Source organism: Calonectris borealis, chromosome Z, assembly GCF_964195595.1.
Source record: "Calonectris borealis chromosome Z, bCalBor7.hap1.2, whole genome shotgun sequence".
In the NCBI taxonomy this organism is placed as follows: domain Eukaryota; kingdom Metazoa; phylum Chordata; class Aves; order Procellariiformes; family Procellariidae; genus Calonectris; species Calonectris borealis.
The window spans coordinates 7,405,336-7,425,053 of record NC_134352.1 but is presented as its reverse complement, the minus strand read 5'-3'; the positions used below and the strand labels follow the sequence as shown (position 1 = coordinate 7,425,053).

Below are 19,718 nucleotides of genomic sequence, written 5' to 3'. Positions count from 1 at the left end.
TAAGTACGCAACTGTCCACCCTGGATAACTTTTGAGTTCATTTTCCACTTTCAAGTATATCCAAAAAAAAAGACAGCAGTCTCAAAAAAAGACTACATTTCTACAAGTTGCTTCAGCTGTTTGCTTTCACGGAGACACCGCAGCATGACCTCAAGAAGATAGATGTCCAGGAAATCAGGCTTCACCCGTTCTGTCGCTCATGGGACTGCTTGTTTCCATCCTGCCCTGGACTGAACCGAGGCAGAATCAGGGTGCTGTACCAGGAGAGTCTGTGGCAGACTCGAGGCAGAGGGGACCGTGCCGCAGACAGGTCCTTCTGAGACCACCTGAAATGGTCCTCCATCGCTGGGCATACTGCAGGGTGGCTCTGGGTCGTAAGCCACTCAGCTGAAACAAACTTTGCGCAGGGATGAATCATTTTCTGTTCCTTATCTTCTGGAAGCCCGACGTAACAAAATGGCATCTCATCCTTAGAATCAGTGGCAAAAGAGACGGTGGAAGTTGTACAGAGCAGCAGTGGTTTATGTGATGCTCCAAAAAAAATTCAGGGCTACACAGCTCAAATCGGGCAACCAATAATCAGCAAATATTTTTGCCTTTCACCTTTCTGCACCTGAATGCCATTTCTAAATCTGGCAGGCAGGCAGGAGTGGCTTGATGCATATTTTTGAAGGTTTGTCAAACTCAGACACCGTGGTGCTGGGCACCAAAGAAACAACATATTCTTCCTCTAGGAACAGCAGCTGTATTACGAAACAGCACATCAGCCATAAAGCACATACTGCATGACAGCAAAATAGCAAATTATCAAATAGCTACTCATTACGAAAACAATGCTCTATTCTGCACAATAAAAAACCCAGAGTTTTTCCAGAGGAAAAAAAAAAATCAGTGAACATGCAAATGAGGACAAAGTAAGAACAACCCTTAGTATACATCCGTATTTTCCAAGTTAAGAGAACGTTATTGAGAATGCAAGTACAACAGACATACAGACACACTATTCCAGCTGCTTTTGAATGGCAAATCCTGTCTGTCCCACCCAAAGCCCTGACATCTCATCTGAGGTACAGGTTTTGGGACTACCACACACCTCTCTACCATTTCAGTCAAGTCAGTACTTCACAGGTGTTTGTAGGTTTTATTTTGAAGATAAGATATTTTACCTTTCAGTGTCACAGATACTTGCTGGTGGCAAAGGAGCAGTCATTTTCTAGTACCGGGAGGGACAGTATGTTCCTCCTAACTTAACAAAAAGTTAAGTTCCTGACCTGTCTCCTTGAAGGCATTGCTATCGCTGTCCTGGCTCTGCTCCCTGCTTTGCACCACATCTATTTTCCTTGTCTAGATGCACCAGCTCCCACCCAGATCTCTGATCCCAATGCCAGTCCCCTCAGGGAGCAATTCTTTGTCTCGTCTCTCCAGACTGGCCATTTCCAACCTGCTTCCTCCATCCTCCTTCAAGAGCCAGCCCCCGTTATCTCTACGTCCTGGCATCTCAGGGCTGCAGGCTCCAACTGCTCGTATTTACACTCTCCTTCCCACCAGCACCCAGTCCCATTTTTTCTCCCCACGCCACTCCTCTGATCCCAGTATCTGCTGCACTCCCAGCAAAGATGAAATATTCAGTGATTACAGTTAGTAAGCCCTAAGCATATGCAAATTGATCTTTTTGAAAAGGCTTGTATCCTGGCTAAATTCAGATGCTTTGTCATGCAAATGGAAAAAGACACATCCTTGGAATAAAATCCCTCATCCCTTTTCAACCAGATTTCAAGTGTTTCAAAGGAGGGGGGTGCTATTGGTCTTCCACGGTAAAAGTTGTGAGAACTTTTAAAACATTGGAAAACACATTTCTTCTTTCTCAAATTTTCAAAATCAGCCAAAACATTTCAAATGAAATTTTACATACACAGAAATTAAATAAATCAGCACAAGGCATATATAAGCCATTATAAATTTTCCACCCAAACAGTTCAAGTCTGGCAAAGTTATGAAAATCTTGTTTGGCTACTTTAATACTTGTGACGTTACCATATACCCATAAGTTAAGCAAAATGAATTATTAATATATACCCATTTCTGTTAATTAGTGTCTCCTCCAGGAAGATTTAATTATCTCTTAGCCAAGCCCAAATCATGTTCGCTGTAGTCAAGAGTGCATCTGCTGTACCCAGTGGGTCCGAGCAGGCTCCTGAACTCCTTGCTCTGCAGTAGCAAAAGTTTGCTCAGCACTATTCCAGCCTATGAGAGCTGGAATCAGACACCTGATAATGTTCATCATTAAGAAAAAGCACAAGGAAAAAACCCCAAACATTTTGGTGAGCAGACCAATGCAGACCAAAGCAATGTAGAAACTGAAGCATCTTTTTGTGCTTGGTTCTTGCCAGTCCAATAAAGTACTTGCATGAGCTTAACTGTATGGCAACAAATATCCCTGCCATAAGCAATACTCTTAAAAGTTGGTTATGTATTTCAAGACGCTGCTATTCTGAAGTATCCTTCTACAGTCCACCACAGCTATTGTTCCGACTATCGGTACCTGTTAAATCTACACCGCAAAAGCAGTTATTCTTAGTGGTCTGAATTGCAGCATATACATTATCTGAAACACCTTCATATGCTGTCCAAGATACCTGTGCAGTGTAAAAGAGTACCTGAAGCACTGTGATCAACAATAAACACTGATAAATAGTTACTATTTCCAGAACCTTCCCTTCTGTGTTCTTCCTATTAAAGCATATAAAGTATATTCTTCTAAAACTGCAAAAAGTGTATGTTCATAGACTCCCAGAGCAGTACACCTGCAACTTTTACAAGTTTGACCTGATGAATGAAATCAGTGTACAAAAGTCAAACCTAAATTTTGTAAAACAGGCTGGATTAAACTACCAATTTTGTTTTCAAAGGGGAAAAAAGAAGAGAGAGATCAATATATCTTTCACCACCTGAAACTTGAAAAACTAGCTCACTGCTTCCCAGGGAGAAGCAACAAATTTATCACTGAAGCCAATTAATTTCAATCTGTATCTTATTTTTATGTAGCGTACAAACATTACAGTGGAAAAAGGTAACTACTAACTGTAGTAACTAACTACTGTAAATTCATGCAATGCTGTCTTTCCAAATTGCGGGGAAAAAAAAAGAAACAAACAAAAAAACCCCCCAAAGAACCTATCTCTAGAAATCCACAAATCCTCAAAAGCCCTCAGAAATCCAGTTTCCTAAACAGCAGCAGAATCAAATGAGGAAAGCATTGGTGAGTTTTTCTGTATTTACAGAGAACCCTACTGGCATCAACAAGAAAATGACAGAAGTTGTGTAAATTTCACTCCACTTTTCCACTGAGGAAGAGAGATCTATCAAGGCAGGCACCCACACCGTTCACATAAAGCAGTGGAACATTTGAACCGCCAACCACCCAAAACAGACTAGAGGAGAAACAACAAAGGAGACATCTTCTTTCTTCTTCAAAGCAGCAGCAAAGTGGAAAAGAAAAATGCCCATCTCCATCCATGCAACCAACTGGCCGAGATCAAACTTACAAGACATTTACAACTAGGGTCATGCAAAAAAATGGAGCACGAATACCATGATGGCAGCAATCAAGTATTCTCACTTTTTCTACGTCCTCTCCCACACCAAGCTGAAAATCAATCAATAACCAACTCTAATGCTTGCTTCTATGTTGTTATTTTGATCATGCATCCTTCCATATCAAAGTAAATCACAGTCTCTAGTTACCCGGTCAGTTTTTAAACAAAATTTGCATGTCTGCTGAGCCCTAACGAGGTAAGGGTATCTTGGGAAAAAGACTACTTTAGATGATCACTGAAAGATCAAGACAACTGAACACAAAACACGTAACCCCTTCAGAATTTAGTTTTCCTTATGACATATGTTCTTTTTTAACTATTTTTCTACATACATTTTCTGGCTTAAAACACTATTTATACACAGATACAGACTTCCATTTGCAAACACCTATAAAAGTGCTGTTTGAAAAGCTACATGAAATTTCTCCAAGATTAAAAGTTTACAAGAGTTTCACCATTCAATGAGATATCAGCAGGTCCAAGCTCCTAATTTGAATTAATCCAGTTTTAAGGAATAATGAAAAAATCAAAAAAGATACATTCGTTGTGAAGAGATAACAAAAGAGGATGTTTAGAAAAATTTCAGTCTTTTCCCTTTTACAACGTAGATGAGCCTTATTTGGCCCCGGCACAGCAGGAGTAGTGGAAGAGCTACTATTTAATACAACTTTCCCGTTCTTTATGCAACAGGGATGGCCTGAACCCAAAATTAAGTCACAGCTGTTCCAGAACGGGAGGAAGGGGCACAACAACACTTGCGGTTTTTCTCTCGTCACCTTCTTCGTGCCTCACAGGTATCGCGTACCTTCATTTTTAGTGTTTCACCTAGCTGTGCTGTACTTGTTCCTCTCTGGCATAGAATTAGGTATTAGTTTTCCTGAATTCATCTAACCACACTCCACATGTGTTGTTAAGCTATATAATTTACCCCGAAGGTCAGGCAGAAGGGACAAAGAGAAAGACCGTAAGATGAATGCCATCTTTGGAACTGAAAATTTGCCAACGGCTACTATAAATGACTTGCAAAACTTGTTCATTTTAATAGAAATTACATAACCTCAAAGGACATAAATATTAAAGACAGCATATAGTGAGATACCATGCTACAAACATATTTGGCACTGGATTGGTCCGTAAAATATATCTCATCCTTGACTACAAACAACATCTGAACAACAAACATCTTTTCCACACTTGATAAATACTCTTTTCACACCCTAGTCCTGTCACTGGCACACATCCTCATGGGGAAGAAACATGTTCCACATAATTAGGCCGTTCAAACCTGAGGTAGTGTTTTTTTTTTTTTAAATTTATTTCCTTAATTATTACAAGTGTATTTTGGAGATTGGTTACTGGCCACACATTTTAGATAGTTAAAATCTTGAGGAGACACGACAGAGTTAAGTTACATGTTCTGTTCTAAAAAACTTTCAAATTAAACGTAATTATAATCCTGTTCTTCTTGATTAAAACAAACACTTAATGTATCAGTCAAACATATATTTTCAAATTAACACAATCTCATGCAGAAGTTGGAGCTGTATCTTTGTAGAGATATTTAATTCGATGGCAACTTTTCTGAGCAGAACAAGAACTCATGCATCACCTTGGGAGAAGCTTTGCATGGCTGTATAACAATGTCATAAGAAAGTGGGGAAAAAATGTAATCACAGCTTTTTGGATGTCAGAAAGAAAACGTATGAAAATGGCAATGATGTGATCTGATCTACTAAGAAGAAACTTGAGAAGATATAATAAAAAAAAATCTGGAATGTAGACTATATAATGGCATTCCACAGCCATAAATCAAGTCTTTAGGCTTTTTTTTTTTTTTTTTTAATTAAAGGAAAGAAAGGTTATTGGGGCGGGGGGGGGAAGGTGGGAGAGGAAGAGGGTGTTTCTAGATTCCCAGTTGTGTTTATCCGTAAGTAGATGCTACCAAGAAGTTACCGATCTGTCAAGTCCATGATTTGAGAACAATCCATGTCAGTGTTTTGCATAAAATAATCTATACATGAGGATTTCACATTTCCAGCTGTTAGTTATAATGAGTGGGAGACAAAGTGTATTTAGATCAAACAGCACCATCTAGCAGGCCCCCCATAACTTTACTTAGGAGGGCAGTTGCTACTTGGCAATAGGTCAGTTTGGCAGGCTTGCCCTGAAAATTATTAAGCATTTTCATACCGCATGAAATATTATGTGCTTTATGGCAGCGCAAATCCGGAAGAAAAATCAGCTACAATGAAAGAAGACAACTGAAAAAACAGTTTAAAGTTTCAGCCGTACGACCAGAACAGTTGTGTGTGCGTGGCTTGTATTGGTTAGTTTTTGCAAAGCAGCATGAAAAGAACATGATCTTCATTTGATCCAACAAACAGCAGCCCTATAGATTTGTTTTACCTAGTCCCACAGTGCGATCCTATGGTGCCATTCAGGAACTTACCAAGTGTATTGACAAACACCAGCAACTACGTAACACAACAAAATGGTTTAATTGTATAATTTTGCTATACCAGATAAACAACGCTTCCACTAGCCACTTAAGCAATTATTTTTAAAATTACTCCTACATTGGGAGTACAAAGTGCCACTAGTTGATTAGATTTTAGTGCCCAAGTTGTGTCTCCCACTCCATCTCAGCAATTAACATTTAATGTCAGTGCTGCCTCTGTCTTCCCCTACCTTTCCATTGCAAAGTTCATGTCAAATTCCCAAACATAACAACACTTTAAATTTCCCCTAGCATCTCCCTCTCCTGCAGCAACAGGGATGCCTGGCCTGCTGCTGCTCCAGGAAGCACGCATGCCAGTCTCTGGAATTAGGAAGTCTCTAAAATACTGAGGGGGGGGGGGGGGGGATAAACCAAGGAAAAAAAAACTTTTAGGTGAAGGTTCAAGACAAACTGCCTGAAGGGAAACTCATCAGCCGTGCCCGGAGTGCTGAGCCTGATGTTAAAGGCAATTCTGGAGCAAGGCGATTTTTGCAGCGGAGAGGTGCAAGCCCGGTTTCTGGGCGGAGGTCTCCATCTCCGGACCCTCAGCAGCCTCACTCCGACCTTCCCCAGGCTGAAGCCACCTCCGATATGCTTCCTCCCCCCGCCTCACACGGGTCTTTCCTCCCCCTTCACACCGCCGCCTCCTCCCCGTGCTAAACCGGCCTCGGGAACGCCAAGAAGCTGCCGCTACAGCCAACTTAACGAGACGCCGTCCATCCCAAAAACTCCTTTTCCTCCCCAATTCCTTCCCGCCCGCCCCAAGCGCGGTGCAGGGCTGGGGGAGGGAGGCACCCCCAGCCCCCTCAGCACCCCCCCAGCCCGGCGGGGCTGCTGCCCGCTCCCCGCTGCACGGGGGCCCGCTCCGCGCCGCTTCCCGCGGGCGCCGTCGATCTTTCCCCGCTCCCGAGAGCCGTGCCTTTACACGGGGAGGGGAGAGAAAAATACAGGAGCCCTCGCGCGGTTCAGCTGGAGATTTTATTCGCCCAAAAAAAAAAGAAAAAAAAAAAAAAAAGTAGTTTCTGCAGGCTGTTTCGGCACCAGCGGATTCAGGCCGCGGGGTGCGAGGGAGCCCCGCCGCGCACCGGCACCACCCCCCCAAAAAAAACCCAAACAACCCCCCAGAGCGGGGGGTGCCCATCCCGGCAGCACCTTTGTCTGGCGGGGCGGGAGCCGGAGCGCGGCGCCCCCTGCGCCCCGGAGAACAATGCGCCGCGGGGCCGGGGCCGCCGGGCTGCCCGGTCCCGGGGAAAAGTTGCGAGGCGGCGAGTTGGGAAGCGGCGGGAGGCGGCCCCCGCCCCCCCACCCCGTCCCCCGTGTCCCCGTCCCCGCGCCCGGGCTCTTTGTTACCCAAGCTGTCCCGGCACCTTGCGCCGCCGGAGGGCCCCGGGGACTTGGGGCGGGAGCGGGGAGAGCCCGGCGCCGCTCGGCCGCCCGCCCCGCGGAGGAGCGGCCGCGGAAGGGAGGGGGGCGCCCGCTGCGGCCCCCTCGCCCGGCCGCCGCCGTCCCGCCGCGGGGACCCCCCCTTCGCGGCCCCTCCCGCCCGAGCGGCGCGGCCTCGGCCGCCTGCCCCCTCACGCCGGGCCGGGCGGCGCCGGGCCCCCTCGGTCCGGCCGGCCTCCCGCCGCGCCCGCGCCCGCGCCCGCCCCGCACCGCCCGCCGGCAGGAAAGTTACTTTGCGCGCAGGGTCGGCGCCCGCCTAAGGCGCGATCCGCCCGCGCGGCCCGGCGGGCTGTACTCACTTCTCCCTGGCCTGGCTGTCGGACGGGACGCTGCTGTTGCTCTTGCCTTTGCCGTACATGCCTGCAGAGAGCTCCGACTGTCACGCACCTGTCAACCCATCACAGCCTCCCCGGGAACAGCCCCGTCACCATGGAGACGCCGCCACACACACATCCCATTGGCCGGCCGGGCGGGCGGGAACGCCCCCCGCGCGGTGATCGACAGGCGGAGACCCGGACGGGCTGCTCCCTCCTCCCCCCCCCCCCGCCCCCTCGGCTCCTCCTCCCCCCCCGCTCGCGCTCTCCCTTCCCCGGCGCAAGGGGGAATTAGAAACGGTTCTAGAAGGATTTTAAACAACCGGCTGTTCCGAGCGCGCGCCACCCGCCCGCCGCCGCTGCCGGCGAGGGAGAGCGCGGCGGCGAGCGGCAAACTGCGGACCGGACTCGCTCGGCAGCCGGCGCTGCCAGCCAGCCCGCGGCCTCCCCGCCGCCCGCCCTCCCTCCTTCCCTCCCCGGCCCCTTCCCTCCCCCCCCAGCCCGCTCCCCTCAGCCGGCCGCGCAGCGCGCTGCTGACTCCCGTCCCCCGCGGGCTGGGGGCGCAGCCGGTGCGCGGCCGCCCCCACCGCCCTCCTGGGGGCTCCCTCTCCTCCTGGAGCCCCCCTCCTCGGCTGCCGCCAGCCGCAAGTCACCTCAGGGTCACCCCGCCTTGTGCCGCCTCAGGGCCCCCGGGGTCGCCTCCCGCCCGGCCCTCGCCCCACGGGGACCCCCGAGCCCCCCCAGCCTCGGTGGGGCACCTCCCGCAGAGACCTGCCCGGCGCCCCCATTCCCTCAGCGCCGAAGGTCAAAGCCCCTCCGCCCCGGCAGGGCTCGGAAGGGTCCGAACGGGCCAAGGGATCTTTCCCCGTGCCGGGAGGGCGAGCCCCGAGCGGAGGGGGCTCCCCGGCAGAGCTATGCCCGCGCTTTCACAGCCGAGGGGTGACTCGGGCCTCGTGGGCTAGAGCCGAGAGCAGCCTTGGGCGGTTGGAGGCTGGGAGGAAACATTTCCTGAACCAAAACACTGTGTCTTAGAAAAGCTTAAGAAAAAAAATAGTCTAAAGAAAATTCAAGGAAATGCTTTGATTTTCTTAAAGGTACATTGCAAATAATTGCGTGCTCCAGAGAGATGATAGGAAGAGAGCAACCACTGGGACCATTTGTTACTTGCTTTTTTTTGAAGTATCCTGGTCTAGGGATTTTCCTTCACCTTTGCTGCCGAAGTATAATTCCAAATTTTGCAGATGTTGATACTTGCTTATCTTTACAAACGTATGACTAATCTTGTAAACCTACTCACGTGTGTAACCCAAGGGGGCTTTTAGTATTTAATGTCGAGCCCTCGGAGCGCTTTTTTGGTCAGGCCAGGTTGTAAATATACCCATCTCTCCCTTGTCTTGGCAGACAAAGGTCACGAACAACAAGCACCACGCAAAATTTGAGGAGGGAAGTTGTACGAGGCATAGACCACCAGCATCTGTTTGTCATTGTTGGAGCTGCAGGAAAAAAAAATCCTCTGGATTTTGAGCTGCTAGAATGAAGGAAACGGTTGGTGAGGTGAAATTGGGGGGGGGGGGGGCTTAAGAGAGTATTAATGAGCGACTGGAACAAATTAGTGTTGGAGTAGCAGAGACAAGAGGAAGGAGCGAGAGGCTGAAGAGTCCGAGGTGCTTGTAGCTGCACATAGGCAATTCTCTATCATGGCGTGGGTTGTGTGAATGTGTGCTTTTGCAACTGGCTGCAATAATTCATCAGATTAATGCATACCGCAACAAAAGCGATTTTGTGCCAAAGTTGTTTGTCTCGGGCTTTTGCCCCACTATATTTTTTGTATTAACAGGTCAGTGGGAGAGAGTGGTTGGAGGGGGTCTAGTGAAAAAAGTACATTAGGCTTCCCATGCAGCCCGCTGGCAGCGGTCACCCTGGCCTCCAGGCTTAACTTCCAAGTTACACCGGCAAAACCAGAGGAAGAACCATGAGCAAGGTGGCGAAGGTGGGTTAGGGTGGAAGAAGAAAGTAAGTGGGAAATGGCAGGAGAAAAGGAGGGAGAAAGGAGGGAAGGGAAGGGTAGGAGAAGCCAACAGTGGAAATGAAGGAGGCAAAAATGACTATGGGTGAGAACACAAAAGTAAAGTACAAGAACAATGCACAGTGAATTTGGATTATAAAAGGGGGAAAAGACTGTAGAGAGAGAATCTGAGAAAGGCACCTTAATGAAGCGTGAACCAAAGGGAAGTATTTTGCCCTCATTCCTACCAAACAATGCTTACATACCTTGTACCATGGAGTTCAGGTGGAGGCTAGCCATGTGACTGATTGCATTCAGTGTGAATACAGGTAGCAGAAAACGGTACAAAGAAAGTCAGAGAACAGTCAGGACAGAGAACAAAGAAGGGCTTGGGGTGTGGGTAAAATACAAAAAAATAAGAGTTGCTGAGGGAAGGAAGAGTGAACATGGATATCTTTGGGCAAACACACAAAGGATAGTTGACACCTACTTTGGTACAGGAGCATTGTAATCCAGAGTGCAATTTTCATCTAAATATTTGCTTGCCCTTGTGGAACAGCCGCTATCCTACCATCCGATATATGTCGACTACCTCCTGTTCAAGGCTGTATACTGCCGCCCATCAGCTTTCACATGAAACTGATAACAACGGTGAAATCATTCCTAGGCAAGGCAGTTGTCTTTGCATCTTCTTTTTTTCCCCCCCTGTGAAATCTCTTGTTTTGTTTGCCTCAATAGTTTTGATTGATTTGTTTGTGGTTTGAAGGGTGGGGGTTATTTTGAGAAGATGGCTATGTCAGTGTTGTGTCAGCCTTGTATGGGGAAAAGTTTTGTTTTGGAAAAGGATAATGTTGAGGTGTTTCCTAAAAATGCAATTATGAGATTGCTGTAATGTCCTTGGATACAGATTCCATGACAAGATTTTCACAGCTGAAAATGCTTTGTTACTGTTTTCATGTAATTTATTTGCATTCTTGTGATTTATTTTGGTCTGAAGGACTGCAAATGCCTTGCATGTTCATAGATCGAATTGTGATTTGGGGCAGAGTCAAATGAACTTTGGGAGGGCAGGGATGGATGCTCGGACAGGAGCAGGATGGCTCTGTCCCCAACAACGATGTTAAAACGCCTCTTTAAAAGGTCTGGTTCCCAGGCTACCATTAACATTCAGGTGATGACTCTGTAATTTTGCTTAGAGATCCTTCAGTGGAAAATACAGAAATAGTGCTAGTACTTATTTATTATGCATATGAAAAATAGAGCACAAAAAGGAATAAGGTATTCGTAGGGCTCTGCTGTAGATTTGCCAGGCTAATGTTACCACTGCCTTTGCAGGAATGCTATCATGGTGTATTATCTATCAGCAGCATGCAAACAAAACATTATCACGTGGATACAAAAGTTTGCTTAGTAAGCTGGTAAATTAACATGAAAACATCCAAATAGTCTTACAAAGTTTTATGTATCATTAATTCATTCTTAAAGTGTTTATACATGTATAATATCTGTGTATCTGAGCCCTTGCTCCAATCATTTTGAGCACAAACACTGCTCTTAGCAGCAGCAGTTGTATCTCATGAGGCCAATAGTGTAATTAATGAGATTTGAGGCACAAATACTGAGACAAACTTAAGTTTCTAATATCAGAAATGAAGATCCAGTGTTTGTTAAAAAAGGGGATGAAGGGGTGGCAGCACTTTAAAGCTTCTCAGTCCAACACTGGGAAGGAATTCACAATGTATTTTTAGAGTGTTATAAAAATCTCTTACATAATGCTGATTAATTCTTAGGTTTTAGGGAAGAGCACTGGGCTTTGTGTATAAGAGTGTTGACCAGCTAAGCCACTGAAAAGGGCTGGTTTGGGCTGGATTTTTTTTTTAACTTCTTGGATACAGAAAGCTGCAATTATTCAATTATTACAGGATTTTGCTTTTGTTTGGGCGTGTATGAATATTTTTCTGGAAACTGCATCTTATTCTTGGAAGTCTTTATCATTTTAAAACATATGTTATGTTATATCACCCTGTCTGAGATATAGGATAGCTACAAACTGGGTGGTTTTTTTCCCCCTCTTTTACTGCAGCTAGTTATATTATGGATTAACGTTAAGAATGTCTGCAGTGAAACATTACTTGTAAGACTTACTTGAACAATGTAACTTATATTACAAAATCTTGATTTTCCTCATATACTTACAGTAATATATACAATTACTATATAGTTCTGCCCATTCTGTTGATTTTCAAAGCCATCAATTAATCTAACTGGCAGGTTTCACACAGCTCTTAACAAAGGGCGTTCAGGAAATTAAGTCGGTAAATGGTACTCCCTTATTTTAATTGTAGTTATATATAGTTATCGTTGTGCAGCCAGAAAGATATCATGGGAAAGAGACACTTTTGTTTGGTCTTTTTCAACAGATATGTGACCAAGGCAGCTTTGAAGCCTTTCTGAAGAATCCTCCTTCCTTCTGTAGGACGTTTAATCTTTCTGTGGAGTTTCTAACTACGAACCTCATTCTGCAGATGCTAATTCTCGTGCCATACAGACGAGTAAGAATTGCTCAGGTGAGTGAGATGAGCCCTAAGTCATTATTGAAGAATGAAGATAGGAGGAATGTATGGGTCACAAGTGCAAAACAAAAGCTTTATTTGTCCTTCTTTTCCAGTTGGGAGGAAATAAAAGTAATTATAACTCAGTGGTAGGGAGAGATGATCCTTATGGGTCCCTTCCAACATGAGATATTCTATGAATTCTATGATTCTAAGACTCAAAGAAAGGCTTACGAATAACCTGTTTGTCACCCAGGTCTCCTGCAGGCAAGGGCTCTCTCTTTCCCTCCATGATAGGATGGAAACACCTTTTATAGGTGTTTCTGCCTTGTCCTGGAAGGAGTCTCCGCCACCATAGAGAGCCAATGCTGTTCTGCAGTGTTTGGTTGCCTGATTTTTTTCCTGCTAAAGGACACTTGTCCTGTGAGATGCAGAGCAGCTCACTGAAGGAAGCTGGGGATATCTTTCAGCCCAGAGCTAGAGGATAGGGAGAGGCACTGCTGTACGCTGAAACCAGCTGGCAGAATTTGCAGTATCTGCTACGCTTACTTCTGTAACACAGTCTGTCCTTGCTTTCTCACTCTCATTCTCCCATGAAACCTAAGTTACGGCCCTGCTTCCCCCTTGCACTTTTTTTTTTCCAGTGAGAACCACAATTTCCTCCTGTCTTTGGAGAGGAAGCAAGGATGCTTTGCAGCCTCCTGTTACACAGTTCATCCATGAAGGGGCCAGGGAGAACCTGAATATGTTCAGCTTACACATAAAACTTCGTAAGAATAAAACTTTCATTAGTTTATTGCTCTCGCTGACGATAATATGGTTGCTCGCACATATAAGTACTCTGGCTTCCAGTTTGTGTAAAGTGCAGTTCGGAGTATCGGAAATTATCTGTAAAGAGCACACAGTGACACACAGTCTGAATCTTAGTTCATATAATGGAAAAAAACATGTTTGTGAGTACTGGTTTCCTCCATATTAGCTCTTACGATTTCGTTCTCTGGTGTCTTATGTGGTTTCAGATCTCCCTGATGCTGTTTCCACCAGAGGGGCTTTCACAACATCTCGCTCGCTCTCACACGCAGACGCTCACGTGTGTGCCTTCTCTGGTGCTGGCTAAGGGTTGAACTCATGTTGCCTCTCATGTAGAAAAGCTCGCATACGGTCTCCCTCCTCGCCCCAGCCACATATTTTCACTTACGGAACTGGAATTGCTACTTTTTTGTCAATTTTGGTTGATAATTATGTAATGGGTTAAAATTATGACTGACATATACATAAACACCTGCAGCATGTGGGATCGCCCTCATTTCTTTGGTTAGCATGGCTAAAACTGGTTGGTTTAAGCTATCTGACTGAAACTATTATGTTACCAGACAACCCAGTCTATGAAGAAAAAAAAAAAAAAAGTATGTAACCTCAATTATTGATCATTTGAAGGATAGCTGAAAGTCACCATTGCTGGTTCAGTGATGTGTCACATCAGGAATATGATTCTGTGTGGTGTATGTGCCAATATCTAGAAGAAAAGCATCTTGAAAACGGGATATAGGTGCATATGAAGCTAAATTGGACCCCAGTCCTACACAGAGCTCCACATGGGCAGATCTGTCTTTGCATGATGTGGGTGCAGGGATTTGTGGGTAAGGACTTTACTGCTATAGTGCCTTAGCTGCCACATTTAGCATTTAGTGCTATGCTAAAAAAAAACCCAGAAATCACATTAGCAGAATCAAAACTGCTGTTAGCAGAATCAAAATTGCTTTTATTTTCAGGGTCACTACACTCAGCAATATGTTACAGAAAAAGGATGAACCCGATATGGAGTTGCTTTGACATATGCAGACTGCTGTCGACTTCAACAGGCTTTTTTAACATGTTTGTTTCTTTTGGTTTTAGGATTAGTCAAAATACAATTTTGTGAAGCTATACCAATGAGGTTGCATATTGTGGGCTGTAGGCCTGGAGTTGCAGGCTTGGGGTTGCACAGGTGTATCAGCAGAAAGACTTCGGCTTTAGCCAGCAATTAACCATGATTAGGGCAAATAACCTTTTCAGAACTCTCAATATTTTTACATTTATTAAATTCTGTTTGTAAAAAAAAAAAGATTCCCAAGTAAGCAGTAGCACTCGAAGTGAAGATCTGGGAAAATAAATGGCCAAAGCTATCATACTGTGGCAGCTTTGGCAAACCTTTACACAGTTTTATAAAACAAACACATGTGATGTTCTGTTCTCTGGGTAGATCTTTACATTAGAAGTTCATACTTAACACAAAAGATTAAGAAAATGGTTCTCTCTCTCCACATATTTACTGAGCACATATTGGTGAATTAAGTGTCATCCCACTGGTGTACCATCTCAGCCATGTTCTATCAACACATTCAAACGTACAGCAGTTTTGTTCTTTGATGTGTATAACCCGGGGAAGATGGGGATCATTTCGGCCTGTATTGTGGGCTTAATATTCAAAGGAGCTAATTTCTCTGGATCTCAAGAATCATAGAAAATAAAGTAATTGTCTGGGGGCTTGCTGTTCTTTTCAACAAGTACGAAATGTGCCAGCGGGCTCTGATAGCTGAGTGTTACGTCATTTGCTTTCAACACCAACATTTGAGCTGCTTCTGCTTTTTATGAACTATTGGAGGTTTTCATGTTCAGTTAAGAATAGATATATTGAAAACTGCTAAAATTTCACCCTGTTTTGGACCTGGGACCCAAGGAGAGGGTGGTGATGATTAAGAACACCGGCACACACCAAATCAAAGTTATACCAGATCTGACTCTTTGTTTAACAGCTAGCCAATAGCAGTGTTGAAAGTAAGAAAGAAAACCACAGCATTGTTCATTACTTTGCACTTATATATGTTTAGTTGCTCTTAAACTTCCAAGAGATCACAGATTCATAAATGAACAAAACCATTACAGGAATATAATCCACAGAACCTTCCCAAAAATCCAGCAAAGTAACAAGGAAAATTGATGAAAAATGCTTGATAGTGTATGGAACCAAGAAAAAAAAAGTAAGATAATGTTGCTTATTTCTCACACAGACTTTCACTGAATCAAAAGTAAATGTAGAACTGAACTTTGTCAGCATCCCTTGGCTTTTCATATGTAACTGGGAGATATGAGGAACTACAGCGAATTCAATCCCTGTTACAACTGTGTGTTACAGGCACAATTAAACCAGAGGGACAAATGACAACCCTTTCATTCTGGGCTCTCTATAGGTAAAGAAGAGTAAAGCAGGGTTATAACAGGGTATAGGCAGTGTCACAGCACCGAGGATGCACTAGCTTGGCAGGGGAACCTTTGACTCTAAATACCTGCTGTGATAACAGTACTGAGGGATTGTGAAGATAATTTCCTACTTAGGTTCATCTTTGATTCAGTATTCCTTGGCTTCTATTTTGAATAGGTAGACAGGTAAAAGGCAAGCGTACTCTGTAATGTTAACACGTGAATACTGTTTTAGAGATTTGTTTTGGGTTTGTGCAGCAGATTGTTTTGTGAGACAAAGCCTTTTATAGAAACCAGACTATTGTATTTTTTGGCATTTCCATTTATAAAAGCTACTCATGTTTACACACGCGCGCACGCGCGCACACACACACACACGTGATATTGTTCATATATATTGCTCATCTGGTAAGGAAGAAATAAAAAAAGAAATTTATACCAGTCTGCATATGTGTTCAAAAGCTTAGTGAATTCTTCAAGCTCTGCTGTGGATCAGATTTCATGAAACTGCAATAAAAAAAATCCTTTTTTACCTTGTCTTTGTGTGTTCTGAGGTGGGTTTGTAAGGTTTGAATTACTAGGTAATCACCAAGAAGTCTCCTTTTCATGAGCCTGCAGCTGGGAAATGGACAGTTTAATATTAATGGCAAGAACAAACTCTCCTTCTTTCTCTCCCCTTTCTTCTCCACACTTCTGCTTTATCATTTTTTTCTCTAAGGTCCCTATCCTGAAATGGCCTTTGTGGAAGCCCAGGATGAACTACCAGCAAGAGTAGAGCCCAATTTTTTAAAATCCTGTTTATTGATTTCAGTGAGTGTCATATGACACTAACTTATAAATATTCAAGATCAAAAAATCCGATTCAGTGGTGTGTTTGCAATTATTTATTCAATTCAGAAACTAATATTAAATGAACCTGCTGGCTTGCCTTACGAAATACTTATGAAATACTCTGCCGTCACCATGCCAGGGGGAGATATGGAAATAATCACTTCTGGCTTCTAAAAGAAGAAAAATATTAAACGTTTATTGAAAGTGAATAGGCACAAATGATTGAACTTTAATAGAAGTAAACAGTAGCACCGTGTCTGTAATGTGGTATATATCCACACCTGTGCTGTCTGTACAGCATGAGTGTCTTTAAAGATGCCATTAACTTCCATCCTTTAATGATGTGTCTATCTAGGAAGGTTTCTGGATAATACACCTTCCACTGCTGTTCACTTCCAGATCCATTCTGCTTCACGTTCAAACAAGTTGAGCAAGGAGTTGAAGTTAATTGCAGAAGTTTAGCACATCACAATTTTTTAGATTAAAGGACACTTATTCATATTCTTTCTCATTTAAGCCAACTGCTGGAAATCCAGGGTGATCAATGAGAGAGGACAGCCCCCAGTGCAGGGTCTCCAGGGACTCCTAGGTCTAAGGCAAACAGAAAGTTAACCCTCTTTGGGCTTTCTAGCACAAAGGAACTCTTTGCACACAGAGGGATGTGAGAGCCTGTTGGGAGACTACAGAAGTCATGGAGTGGACTGAACTGAGAGCTCCAAAAGGTTTCCTGCTTCTCCATTGCTGGATATAAATGGTACATTTGAATAAAAACCTTTGCTGATGACTTCTCTGCTGGTTTCTTGAGTTACGCTTCCCGTGTCTCCGTCTGGTGGTGTTATGTAGGGAGCTGAACTGAACGAGCTCTTCTGACCTCTTGTTCTGGCCCGTGAGAGATTTGTTTACGCGGGCAGAGTGGTTCTCATGGTTGAAGCCACTTGCTTTCTCCCCAGGTGGTCTTTCTGTCCAATGAAGGGTGGTATTGTGGGTCTGTGAGGAGAATCGAGTCCTGGTCTGAGCAGCTGGAACAGGGAAGGTTACAAAATGAAGTCCCGAACAAGGGAACAGAGATGCCTTAGGGCTGTATTAGAAACAGTGGCTTCTCCCATCTGTTCTCTCATGTTGAGTTCTCCGCACACTTACTGCCGGTAGTCTGGCTGGCGTGCTAGTTTCCTAGGATATCTGAATAAGAAGCCTGACATTTAAGGTGAATTGTGTTATTTAAAATACCTTTCTTTTATTGTTTTTCACACCCAAGGTCAAAATTTATAGCCCAGCTTCATGATGCTTACCTGACCTGGGTAGCCTTTTTCCCCTGGTGATTTAAAAGTGGGCTTGAGAAGCAGAGATGTTTTAATTTCTTCCACTTCCTTTTCTTTTGTTTGGGTTTTTTTTTCATTCTCTTCTGCACTTAAAAAAAAAAACCCAAAACATTCTTCCAGCAGCACAAGATATGTCTGACTAGTGCATCCCAAGGTATAGATTTTAGTAAGGAAGGAAGAGGTGCATTTTTTATATGACTGTTGCTAATATACAAGAGTGCAGGGTAGGAAGGCAGCTCTTGAGAAGCTCCTCCCTGGTCTGGAAGGGCATGATGTCCTATTATGACAACTTACTTAATTCCAGACATTGGTAAACGAACAGGGATGTGGAAGGGCATGTATATGAAAGAAGAGGACTTTTTAATCTCGCAAGCTGGCCCCAGGGGTTTTGGTTCAGAAACAGACGTAGTTATATAGAATTCCCAGAATACAGCTGGTGCACCCATAACCGCATTGGCTATAATAGGATTTTTTACTGTGCTAGGAATGAAATATCGGGCTCTCATTGTTATCTTTCCTTGTGCAGCTGTAAAGAATTTATTTGTGAGTTTTACAATATCCAGAGGTGGTTCCTTTGTACCCTTTTTCAATAAAGTTGAAATGCCAAAAGTTTTTTAGTTTCTTATTACTCTCTTTGCCCAGTACAAAACCCTTGTAGCAATCCTGAGACTAGCACATCTGTCCTATCGTGAACCTTTTCTGAAAGAGACCATTTTAATTTCCCTGCATAGCTGGTCCTTCTAATGCCATTTTTAGTTAGCCCCAATATCGAGTCTTTTCCAGCATGTTGAGTTCAACAAGCTCACGCCAGACTAGCGAGACATTTATTAATGGTTCTGAAAAGCTACGTTATTTTATCTATTCTTGACAAGACTGTGGGTCATACCTCAGATTTTAGGCATTCTCTGTTCAGTGTATTGAAATTTCTTGTAAGCCTGCAGTGTCCCACCTTAGAATGGAAAAAATGTCATACATGAATGTGGGGATAAAAACGTTTCACTAGAAAAAGGTATCTCAGTTGCCCAGAATACTACGGAATCAGGGAGCCGTTTCATTTCCACACGCTAGGTTGCTTCCTGGTCTTTCTTTTGTGCGACTACCATTCCTTAAAGCGTTCGGCCCTGATTTCTCATTGCCTTAAGTGGAAGCAGGAGTAGGCACTTGATGTGACTTCCCAAATACTCAGTCGGTGGCTGCTCGTGAGAATTGTTCTGGATTTGATACTGCTGTTTAAGCATATTCAATCCTGACAAACAGTCCTTTTTTTTAAAACTGTCGGTATTAAAGGTAACTTTCATGTTAATGGAAATGACAAATTAATCCAGCAAAGAAATACATGATAATAAAGAGAGTCCATTTTAGATTATATTTCTCTTTCTCCCTGCATAGTGATTCCTTTAAACCAGTTTTAAGAAATAACTTTTTTTCTACTGAGACTTTTTTTCTCTTTCACTGTCTTTTATGAATCCCCTTTCACCTCCATAGGTGCTTGTCATGTCTAGGGAAACAGTAAATTTTGAAATCAGATGTAACAGGTCTGATCATGTTGTCTATTCATGAGCGAATTTCCCATTGAAACCAGGACGGATCATGGTGTAGGACTAAGCATTACTGCTAAGGAGTAAGGAAATAACAAACTTCAAATTTTTGGAAGGACGTGAGGGAAACTGTGAAGAAAATCTTTCCCTTAACCCCTTCCAGTGAATCTACCACATATATATATATACACACTCAACAGCTATTACCCAATGATCTCCTCCTCATTCAAAAAGTACTTGGACAGATGGAAGTCAAAACAGTAGGGGACTAATAAGCTGTTTCAAGGTTCCCAAATTAGGACTGCTTAAACATAAAAAATGGATTTATAAATGCTAGCATCCAATCGGAGTGTTGCCACTGATTTCCATGGTTCTGGCAGTAT

General features: G+C 44.0%; 1 protein-coding gene and 1 long non-coding RNA gene across 11 annotated transcripts in view; one reads left to right on the top strand and one right to left on the bottom strand.

The window, feature by feature from the left end:
- The window catches only part of SSBP2 (single stranded DNA binding protein 2), a 190,681-nt gene extending 182,629 nt beyond the window's left edge, over nt 1-8,052 (bottom strand). For 2 of the 7 annotated variants that reach the window (XM_075136975.1, XM_075136988.1), the window contains exon 1: nt 7,836-8,048. In XM_075136975.1, the coding sequence (XP_074993076.1) occupies nt 7,836-7,894 (59 nt within the window). In that variant the 5' untranslated portion in view covers nt 7,895-8,048. Of the gene's footprint in view, nt 1-7,835 lie in introns of all 7 variants that reach the window. The other 5 variants (XM_075136983.1, XM_075136981.1, XM_075136986.1 and 2 more) reach the window with 4 other exon arrangements.
- Nucleotides 8,053-9,174: 1,122 nt separating this feature from the next.
- LOC142075551 (uncharacterized) lies at nt 9,175-16,186 on the top strand. 4 transcript variants are annotated; one of them, XR_012670915.1, is made up of 5 exons: nt 9,175-9,395; nt 11,191-11,273; nt 12,276-12,422; nt 12,664-13,177; nt 13,427-16,186. It is a non-coding gene; the product is annotated as an uncharacterized LOC142075551 (long non-coding RNA). The 4 variants fall into 4 exon arrangements; XR_012670917.1 differs by lacking the exon at nt 11,191-11,273 and adding an exon at nt 9,688-9,840 and having other exon boundaries at nt 9,207-9,395; XR_012670914.1 differs by lacking the exon at nt 11,191-11,273 and having other exon boundaries at nt 9,180-9,395.
- Nucleotides 16,187-19,718: the final 3,532 nt, after the last annotated feature.